The following is a 10,895-nucleotide window of genomic DNA, read 5'->3' as shown; positions in this document are numbered from 1 at the left end:
GAATACGAAGGGAAAGGGACAGACGTGGAACGGGTGGCCGCAATTCACAAGACGAATAAGAAGGGCCTTCTGTCTTCCAACAGGCGCACGCGCGGCTGCTGGGCGCTGGGAGGGCGACTCACCTTCTGAAGGCCAAAAGCTGATGATTACAGTTCTTAGTTCTTACTAATTCCTATAAACCTTGGCTGGACTGCAAGGTGGTCCACGGACCATAGGGATCACTCTGTAGCTCTGCCCCTGTACACAGATCGGAATAAAATTCCCTTTTTTGAAAAAAGAAATCTACGAAAGTGTTTGAAAGCTGAGACCTATGGGGGCGTCACCAAAGAATGAGCCCAATGTGAAAGGCACCACGGCACCACGACGTTAGAATCCAGCCCGAGCTAGGCCCAATACTCATATAGGTTGGGCCTTGTCATGGTCAACAGGGCAAGAAAGCAACTCTCTTTCGCCCTCCTACCCTTTCCCCCTCTCATAGTCTCGCTTGGCAGCCGCCGCCGCCGCCGCCGGACACAAGGGAGGCACGTGCGCCCAGCGAGCACCAAGCTCAAGGTAGGCGATCGTACGGGCGAACCGCTGCAGCGGCGGCAGGAGCTTGAGTGACCTGGGCGGAGTGAGCCGATTGAGGCGCCTCTTGGCTGCGCTTGTTGGCCGCCGCTAGGTTACTGCAGGCAGCGGATTCTGAGCTCTTACTCCATGGCACCCTCGTCTGCGGAGGTTGACTCGGCGATGTCCTCCAGCGGCCGCCTCCTCGTGCTCTACGCGTCACAAACTGGGAACGCCATGGACGCCGCAGAGCGTGTCGGCCGCGAGGCAGAACGTGGCGGCTGCCCGGCCGTCGACGTGCTCTCCATGGACAGCTTCGATCCCGTAAGCTCCAAAACCTAAAGCCCTCAGCCACACAACCCGTGCATGTGCGAATGTGACGCCTCTGTTTGTTCGTGCATAGTCGCTTGCCAAGCGAGCGGTTCGTGGTCTTTGTCGTGTCCACCACGGGGCAGGGCGATCCCCCGGATTCCATGAAGGTCTGGACATTTTGATCCACTAGATTATTTCCAGTCGTCTGAATTGCTTATTGGGATTTTGGTTGGATGTTGCGGCAGGGGTTTTGGAGGTACCTGCTTCGGAAGGATCTGGACAGACAATGGCTCGAGGGGATCCATCATGCAGTGTTTGGACTCGGGGATTCAGGCTACCAGAAGTACAATGTGAGACTTTTTTCTGGCTAATTGAGCTTGCTAATAATCATATTATATGTTGCCATCAGTACAATGATGTGTGTAGATTTTGTTGAAATAACCACAGTTAGTTGCCTACATTTTAGTGACTTATTGCCAGAATAACGTTCCACACCATGCATCTTTAGATAATAGTATATGGTTATAATGACATATACTGCTCAGTGACTCTGTTCCCTTTGCTTTGGGTGGTTGCGATGAACAATTAAGTGTTAAGCACCATATTTGGGGGAGATATAAAGCTGTTTTTTTAGTCCTAGTACTGTTTAGATGAATGCTTGTAAACTGAAGCAGTATATTTTTAAGTTCTAATATGACCACTGTAGCAGCTTCAGATAACATTTGCATGCACCTCAACACAACATTGTAACTTTTCCTTTTGTATATTCTGAACATACATTCTGCTCTATCCTTAACTGTATTTGTATCTTATTTCAATCAAACGAGGCTGTAAGCTTGTAATATGCTTCTCATAAGTCATGACTTCTGGTTTGCAATGGCCCTCTTGTTTCTGTTTGCCCTTCATTAGTGCGTTTACTACTGCAGTTTGCTGCAAAGAAGCTTGATAGAAGGCTTTTACATCTTGGTGCAGAACCGGTTCTAGAGATAGGTCTGGGAGATGACCAACACCCTTCAGGGTATGATTTTAATATCTCACTTGCTTTGTGTAAATAATTGTGACATTGTGGTTGTAAAATTTGTACATTGTCATTTTCTTTTCCCTCAGAAGCATTTTTTCTCAACTTCAATGGATTTTCTTCATTGTGCAACATCAGATATGAAGGGGCTTTAGATCCTTGGTTGCTATCTTTGTGGAAATCTCTGAATGAAATTAATCCATCACTCTTACCTAGAGTGTCTGATATCAATGATTCTAATTTGAGTATTTTGGGGGATCCAAAAGTTCATGTCATTTATTACTCTTCCAATGAAGTTTCACAAGATCCTATATTTTCAGGTATGAATGGATGAGCTGGGTATTATTTACTGGCATGCTCTATTTTGCAGTACCTGTTTGTGATTTTAGCTATTGTCTATTTCACAGACCCCAGAAAAATAATAAGTAGCTCAAGATCAATGTCCCCTGCACTACGGTTCCATGCTGATGGAGAGCCACCTTACATGCTTCAAATGGTATGTAATATGCTCTTTACACAGCTTGAACTTGAATCATTGTTATCTCTAATCCTTGTTTCATATCTAAATTAGTTTTCCTTTGCTTTGAGACCATAATAATTACAACTTACTGACCATTTCGAGTCATAGATATTATTTAAATTTTGTTCCTGTGGTACTAAAAACTATTTTCTGTACTCTAGAGTACTCACAAAATTCATTGTTGAAAAAGGCACGTGCCTCCCAAATAGGGCTGTCAATGAACCGAGCTCAAGTGAACTTACCTGCTGATATGAACCCTAGTTCATATCGGGGATAAGGAGGATAACCATTGCCAAGAGGAAGGCCGGGCAAAGTTGGCGTGGAGGGAGACTAGATTGTTGTTGTTCATTGCTTCCTCAATCTAAACTGGTTACAGGGTATAAATAGAGGAGCTCAGCCCCTGGGCGCCCAGCCTCTGGCTCCTTGATTCTCTCCCCAACATTAATGACTCTAATCTCTCATTAACTCTAATCTCTTCCCCAGACTCTAATTGCCATTGATTACAGCCGGCACCCCCTGGGATACCGTCCTGGCTGCATGCAGCCGGTCCCTGTCTGCCCCACATGACACCTGCTTATTGCTTGAGCTGGTCATGCTCTCAAGCCGAGCCCGAGCAAGCTCAGGATCCTGCTCGATCTTGCAGTGGAGCTCGAGCTTGGCTCGGAAAAGCTCGCCACCAGCATCTACATTGACGTCATGGTCATGGTCATGGGGAGGATGGAGGAAGACATGATCCCAAACGAGAAATTCACAGTCCAAAGATACAACTAGGGATGCTTCAAAAAACGCTCGAGTGGATGAATCGAAGGAAAAGAACAAGATAGCCTACCCCAACTTGTTTGGGACTTAAAGGCTTTGTTGTTGTTGTTGTTGTATATCTGTGTTGAGGTCTTCAGGAGCTCAACCTGGATATTCGTGGGGTCGAGCATGGCAGTGCAGTACATTTCTAGTTGCGAAGGGGGTGGTTAGGCCGTTTGGGGAGAGAGGCATGATGGTCGATGGCGGAGGGTACTGGCGTGAAGAGTGAGGAATGTGGTGGTCGGCTTGTCGCTGGCCAGTGACGTGAGACAGCACTCACTGAGTCACTGGTAATAAGCAACGCTAGGATAGGGATGGCATCGGTGACTCAGAGGGATGGACACAGGAGTGGGCTCTGTGGTCTGCTAGTCTGGTAGTTGCTTGGGCCTTGGGCCTTTGTTGACTGCCTGTAAGTTTGAAAGGAGATAAACATGCTAGAAAATCAACTAACACGAGCTCCATCAAGCTACTTGAGATCACTCGATAAAAGCTTGCTAGCTTTGGCCTGAGCTCGAGCTTTGCTTGATCTCCTGTTGAGTCGAGCTCGAATCAAGCCTGCAACGAGCTGAATTCGAGCAGCTAATCACTATCATTGCAGTACTGAGGTCAGCTTGAAGTTACACGTTATAGATTGATATATTTTTGCCCCGATAGGTCTTATTGGCGTTCCAAGATGTTTACAATGGTGAAATAAAGTCAAACCTAACTAACTAGTGGATACTGGATGTCAATTTTTAAAGACTAGTTTGGCAGACAACAAGCTTGGTGAAAATGATGGTCCTGTTATGGCAATGTATCATGATTCGGCACTAATCTCTTTATTGTTTCTGTTGCTAATGAATTAATGATATTGAACACCCTTTTCAGGTAAAAAGCCAGCGTTTGACTAAGGAGGGTTCTGATAGAGATGTTCGCCACTTTGAATTGGAAGATCCATCTTTGGTATGTGTTTTTTATACTACACTGTAATTTTCTCATGAATTCCAATGAAATGTGATACTTCAGAAATGGTAAAGGAAGATAATTGCATATTTCTCATGTTAGGCCATCAGCTATAAAATTGGTGATGCTCTTGAAATTCTACCAAGTCAAAATCCATCAGCTGTCGATGCCTTCATTGAACGCTGTAACTTGGATCCAGATTGTTACATAACGGTATATGAATCTATTTTGTTCTGTATAATAGAGTTATCTACTTACTGTGTTTTTGGTATCCTGATACAGCAACTTTCTTTATTTTTCAATACTTGTCGTATCCCCATTAGTAGCTGTAAATACAGCTGGCTTAACAACATTTTTGTTTTACAATCAGTTTATCAGATGGCTTAGACAATTACACCTTTCTTTCCTGAAATGATAAATCTGTTAGAAGGGAGATAATTAGGGCCATGGTTGAACTCCAATGCAACTTCCCGTTGCTCTAGCTCCCGCTCCTAGTCATTCTGGGTTCCTGCACGAACCGTTTGGTAGAGCTTCTCGTTGCTCCATCTCAGGCGACAGCGTCATATAGTCAGCACGTGGCCGGGTCAGGGTCGGCAGCGGCGAATTGACCTCCTCGCATGGATCGAGGTCGGACTCTGGCAAATCGTGCTCTGCTCCCATGAGTCAAGGTCAGCTAGTTGTGAATCGGCGAAGAAGGGCGGCGGGGTAGCAGAGAAGTACGATGGGAGTGGAGCAGAGCGTGGGGAGCAGGTTTTTTCCACTGTGCAAAACGGTTGGAGCGCTTCACGTGCGGAGCGGACGGTAGCAGTGGCGTTTGGCAGCGCTCCACCTGAATCTCGCAGAGCAGAGGCTGCCAAACTAGCCCTTAGATGTGCATTTTTCTTATGTTCTCATCTGTTGCAGTTATCTAGTTAACTAATGAGAAAGCATGTCCTTTTGTTTGCTCAGATTGGAGTGAGAAGTGGGGATAAAGTTTCCAAGGGTTCAGTTGTGAATAGCCAGATGGACCGCATCAAATTAAGGACCTTTGTTGCTTTGACAATGGATGTCGCGTCAGCTTCCTCTAGGTGATATTTCTTTGAGGCAAGAACCAATATTTTGAATTAATCTTATAACCTCTTTTCTATTCTTTTGATGTCACATATTTATATCTATGCGTCTAATATGATGTCTAACTAATATATGTCATGCCAAGCTGCAAATGCTCACATAACTCCAATGTTCTTTGGTAGGTCATGAGCTTTTTTGCAACAAGTGAACGTGAAAAGGAGAGGCTTCAGTATTTTGCTTCTCCTGAAGGAAGAGATCATCTTTACCAGTACAATCAGAAGGAGAGTAGGACTGTTCTAGAGGTGAGGAAGGCTTCACTGAAGCTTTTTCTTAACAACATTCTCTCATAGATGGCTTGGCATGCAGAATAATTTTGGCAATAATATACCCATTTTTCTCTTCAGTTAATTTCCATGGTTCAGTAGTTACATGATTTTGTGGCATTTTTAGGTGTTGGAGGATTTTCCTTCAGTGCAAATGCCTTTTGAATGGCTGGTGCAACTAACACCTCCACTGAAGAAAAGAGCCTTTTCCATCTCATCATCCCCACTGGTACACCCAAATCAAATTCATTTGACTGCTAGCATTGTAGCATGGGTTACTCCATACAAGAGAACCCGGCATGGACTCTGCTCTACATGGCTGGCTGGGCTCAATCCAAATAAAGGTATGTTCTGCTTGAATTAGCTGCAATTAGTATCCTCTCTTCTGCTTAACTTCAGTTAGCTGTTGTAGCTACGCTGCTCAGTACTGACCAAAACACAGCCATCTACCCTCTCTCACATTATGCTTGTGTGCAGACAATCTTATCCCGTGTTGGATACACCAAGGATCCCTGCGTCCTCCACGTCCATTGGTTCCTCTCGTGTTGATTGGACCAGGAACAGGGTGTGCACCATTCCGTGCATTTGTGGAGGAAAGGGCAGCACAGGCCGCAGCAGAACCAACAGCCCCGGTTCTGTTCTTCTTTGGCTGTAGAAATCAAGATAACGATTTTTTATACAAGGATTTCTGGTTAACTCATGCCCAGGATGAGGGGGTGTTGTCCTCGAAAAAGGGTGGTGGTTTATTTGTTGCTTTTTCCCGGGATCAGCCTCAAAAGGTCTATGTGCAACATAAGATAAAGGAACAGAGTTCAAGAGTGTGGAACTTATTACTGTCCAATGCAGTGATTTACATTGCGGGCTCTTCGATGAAAATGCCTGCCGATGTTACAGCTGCACTAGAGGAGGTTATTTGTAAAGAAGGTGGTGTCAAAGAAGCGGGTGCTTCAAAATGGCTCAGGGATCTAGAAAGGGCTGGTAGACTTAACATCGAGACTTGGTCATAGTTGTGATGGTTTCTATCTGCCACGGCAAGAAAGTACATATCAGAATTCCGAGTAATGTTTGCTGAGTATGGAACTAGGGAGAATTTCAGTGTAAATCAAAGGCATTGAAAATGTGGAAACATGTACATGTAAAAGCAACCAATTTATTCGACAGAATTTACCTACTTAAGAGAAATAGAGGTTGATCTAACGTTTCCTCGTTTAGACCTCTAGGAGTATACGGAATGTCATTTCATTGATTAAGTGAGCCGTAATTACATCAGCTTTTGTTGCATCTGATTGCTAGTGTGCATTCAACTTATCTAGGCCTGTTTCAGTTCAGCTAACTTACTTTTGATGGTTTTGGAACTTGTTTTGTGTTTAATTAATGGTCACCCTGGAATTTTACTACTCATATCGGAGATCAACAGAAGTTTGTTCAGGCTGTAACCATAGAGAGATGTCTGTTTATTTAAAACTATACAACAGAATCTAAGCAGGTGGTCTATACTGGCTGGCAACACCATCCATACAAGCATCAAACACTACTGGAAACATAAGCAAACTCACGATACCTCCTTATAATATGACAGTATGCCTAGAGGCTACTAGAACACAATGAAACGAAACCATCACTCCATCAGGCGTCGTGACCAATGCAAACGCCGGCCATCCAGCAGCAGCCTCAGCCGCTGCGGGTCCAGACGACGTGGTCCTGCGGCAGGAAGTGGCAGACCGGCACCGTGCCGGGCTTCACGTTGAGCACCTGGAAGGCGACGTGTTTGGGGTTCCAGCCGGACGTGTCGGCGTGGCACACCGCGACAGCGTCCACGGCTGTGCCGTCCCTGCCGAGCATCGACACCGAGTACGCCTGCGTCTGCTGCGTCAGGTGGCACGCGAACACGGCGTACGCGTACGGCTCCGCGTGGCAGGCCACCAGGCGGCCGTCGCCGTCGGTGCCGGCCGCGCGCTTCACGCCGGTCACTGTGTACTCCTGCTTCGGCGAGCCCTCCTTCGCCACGACGGTCGAGACGGCCCTCACGTGGCTGGTCCCGAGGCTGGTGGTGGCGAAGTCCACCATGGACTCCAGCGACGTGGCGCACGCCTTCTTCTCGCCCTTGGCCGCGGGCGCCTCGCAGTCGCGCAGCGTCTGCGCCATCTCCGCCGCCTCGACGGAGTCCGGGTCCACCGAGAAGCGGCTCAGGATCTCGGGGACCTTCTCGGAGGAGAACGGGATGGCCTCGGCCTCGCTTCGCGGGAGGAACTTGGCGCCGGTGGTCGCGGTGTTGGCGAACTGGACGGTCACCTTCTTACCGGGCTGGAGGTCCTTCTCCTGGAAGAAGAGCGCCACGCTGGGGTCTTCGTGCAGCTGCGTCTCTGATGCGGCGTACATGTAATTGAAAGGGCTGGCGTTGACGTTGACGGGCTTCTTGCGCGGGTTCACGTGGACGCCAACCCCGCCCTTGCCAACGCCAACCGTGGTGCCGCCCGGCTTGCCGTACCCGGGATTGACGCCGACGCCCACGCCGCCTTTGCCCACGCCAACGGTTGTGCCGGTACCACCCGGCTTGCCAGGATTGACGTTGACGCCTACTCCGCCCTTGCCGACGCCGACCGTGGTGCCACCGGGCTTGCCGTAGCCAGGATTGACGTTGACGCCAACGCCGCCCTTGCCAACGCCGACCGTGGTACCACTACCGGCGGGCTTGCCAGGGTTGACGTTAACCCCAACGCCACCCTTCCCGACGCCAACGGTGGTGCCACCGGGCTTCCCGTAGCCGGGGTTGACGTTAACACCAACTCCGCCCTTCCCGACACCAACCGTGGTGCCGCCGGGCTTCTTGCCGCTGCTGCCAGGGTTAACATTGACGCCGACGCCGCCGTTGCCTACGTTAACCGTCGTACCCCCGGGCTTACCGTGCCCGGCATCGACGTGGACACCGCCCCAGCCGACGTTGACGGTCGTGCCTCCGGCTGCGTATATAATTAAGCAGGGAAGAGGTGTGTTAGTGTTACGTGTGTTTGTATGATGGACATGCCTATATAAAGTATCTACATACTGAAGCCTGAGCCTGGAGATATGGAGGTGTCTGTTAAATTGTTATACCTGGGGTGTTGAGGAGTTGGGTGAGGGAGGTCGGCATGGGAGTGTCGGGAAGAGCAGACTTCCAGTATTGATCCGGAGCACGAGCTGCATGGCTTCCTACCGACGCAATCTGCATGCAAACCACAAGAGTTCTCTCTTTGCATCAGAGATCGTGTCTACCTTATGCCATTACTAGGGTGAAAGTGGAAAAAACCTTAACATCGTCTGAAAATGCATCGATATATATATATACCAATAGGAAAAAAGCCCTCATATAATTAGCAGGCATATACAACTTATATATGTTAAATCTGAATTTCTTCTGAATGTTTGCAAAGGCATCACTAGCAACCGTGTACGTGTTGTAGAAGCCATTACTGAAAAAACGAAACGACATTCCTTCCCTCAGGGCAGTCCCAGTGAAAGAAACTAGTAGTTTCTATAACATAGGATACCGTACCAAAAAAAAATACTGCTTTCCAACCTATGGTTTCTATGAGTAATAATTATTTTCTCTTTCTCTCTCCTAACTCTATCTTCTTCTTCCAATAGGAGTGCGACACGAGCTCCCTAGAAACTGGTGGTTTCTCCCCAATGGCGATTTCATGGTTTTTTGGTGCATTGGGTCAAGAGTAGACCTGATTTCTTCATGAAGAAACCATTTCTATGATTTTTTCTCTCTTTCTTCATTAATTACGTTACCATGTCAGCGTTTTGCCTATGTGGCAAGTCATTTAATGAGGATAGAAACCATCATCAATGCACCGTTGAGACTGCCCTCATATCTTTCCCTCGATACATGTAAGGCTGATGAAGCAAACGGGGGAGAAAAAGATGCACGAGATGAACTGCGTGGAAGTGAGGGACTGACCAGTAGGAAGCCAAGTAGGCCGGCGAGGAGCCTCCCCATGGAAGACGATCGAAGATGGCCAATGAGCAAGCTGATAGATGTTCCCAGTGAAAGGAGAGCGAGCGATGCAGATGATGGCCCTGCAGCAGGTGGCACTTGCCAATATTTATAACCAAAACCAGGGAGTAGATTGGGAGTTGGGAGAATTAATTGGCATGAAAGGGGAACCAATAATTCATTCACTGCTGCTCAGCTCTGGGGCACAGCAGCCGCAGTAATAGAGTGCCATCGCTGAGGGGCGTGATTGGTTGTTCGAACTGGACGTCATATGACTCATCCCGTATCCTTTGGTGCATTCGCCTATGTTTGGTTGCTCTACTCGTACTTTTCTTCTGCTTCCTCGCGTTCAGATTCTCTCCTCCATCCCGGATGGCGTCGTCTTCTCAATCCCTACTTCCCTCTCGATGCAGGCTCACTCGGTGCTTGGCGGGAACCTTTGCGCAGAGCGCAGGAGATGAGGCCGTCTGGGCCATAAAGCACGCGCACGGGTCGCGGCTAGGGTTATCGCCCTCACTCTTCGCCTCTCCTTCCGCCATAGCTCCAGTGCGAATTCCCCTCTAGCTCCCCCTCGACCTCGGTAGCCTTACCGAGGCGACCCTCGCCGGCGGATTTATCTCGGTCCTCCGACGCTTCGACGGTATTGCCACCTGCGCTCTTCCCCTCCTCCTTCTTCAGTGTCGATTTTGTTGATTTATTGGTGGATTTTGCTTAAAATGCCAAGAAATTAGAGTTATTGGTTTGACATCCTCAGATTTGTGCGATGCTATACCTGATTTACCTGTTCCTAGCTCAGATCTGTACATGATGCTTCGTATTTGGTTTATACCTCATGTTTTGTGTAGATCTTGTATATGCTGATGCCTATTTTATTGTACACACTGAGCAAAGTGCCTAAAGGTCAGTGATGTTGATTGTGTAATAGTATATGCTGGAGGAGCACCCTTTGGTGTGTCAGCCGCGTCTTTCATAGTTTATTTTGTTTGATTTTTTGCTTACTAAGCAGTAGACACCCATGTTGCATGCTCCCTTTCTAATGTTGCCCTCTATCCTGTTGGTAGACATGGCCTTTGAAGCTAGGCGCAGGGCTGCCGCTGTTGTGGTTGTTCCAATGGCTGCTTGGTTTTTCATGTGGTTTAGAAGAAGAGTTGAAGATTCGCGCTCAGTCATCTATGGTCCCTTGGCTGAGAGGGATAAACAGAGGATGAACAACCTTAGATACATCTATGAATCTGATGATGTGCACTGTGTCAACCTTCTTAGAATGAAGAGGGCCCCTTTTTTCAACTTTGTGACATTTTCCGTAGTAGAGAGCTTGTCACTGACAGCATACATGCATCTGTTGAAGAACAAGTAGCCATGTTCTTGCATGTTGTTGGTCAAGATGAGAGGTTTAGGGTGGTTGAC

The 10,895-nt window shown here is 47.7% G+C and overlaps 1 protein-coding gene and 1 pseudogene across 1 annotated transcript; one reads left to right on the top strand and one right to left on the bottom strand.

The window, feature by feature from the left end:
- The first annotated feature begins 478 nt into the window (after nucleotides 1-478).
- Nucleotides 479-6,786, top strand: LOC136456498 (NADPH-dependent diflavin oxidoreductase 1-like; annotated as a pseudogene).
- Nucleotides 6,787-6,929: 143 nt separating this feature from the next.
- Nucleotides 6,930-9,609, bottom strand: LOC136456499 (BURP domain-containing protein 3-like). The gene is made up of 3 exons (XM_066456400.1): nucleotides 9,453-9,609; nucleotides 8,603-8,711; nucleotides 6,930-8,469 (listed from the first exon to the last, which is right to left on the bottom strand). The coding sequence occupies exons 1-3, from the start codon at nucleotides 9,489-9,491 to the stop codon at nucleotides 7,181-7,183; spliced, it is 1,437 nt and encodes a 478-aa protein (XP_066312497.1). The 5' UTR covers nucleotides 9,492-9,609; the 3' UTR covers nucleotides 6,930-7,180.
- Nucleotides 9,610-10,895: the final 1,286 nt, after the last annotated feature.

Source organism: Miscanthus floridulus, chromosome 6 (assembly GCF_019320115.1).
Source record: "Miscanthus floridulus cultivar M001 chromosome 6, ASM1932011v1, whole genome shotgun sequence".
Lineage (NCBI taxonomy): Eukaryota > Viridiplantae > Streptophyta > Magnoliopsida > Poales > Poaceae > Miscanthus > Miscanthus floridulus.
The sequence above is the reverse complement of the archived record's forward strand: the minus strand, read 5'-3'. Positions and strand labels throughout refer to the sequence as shown.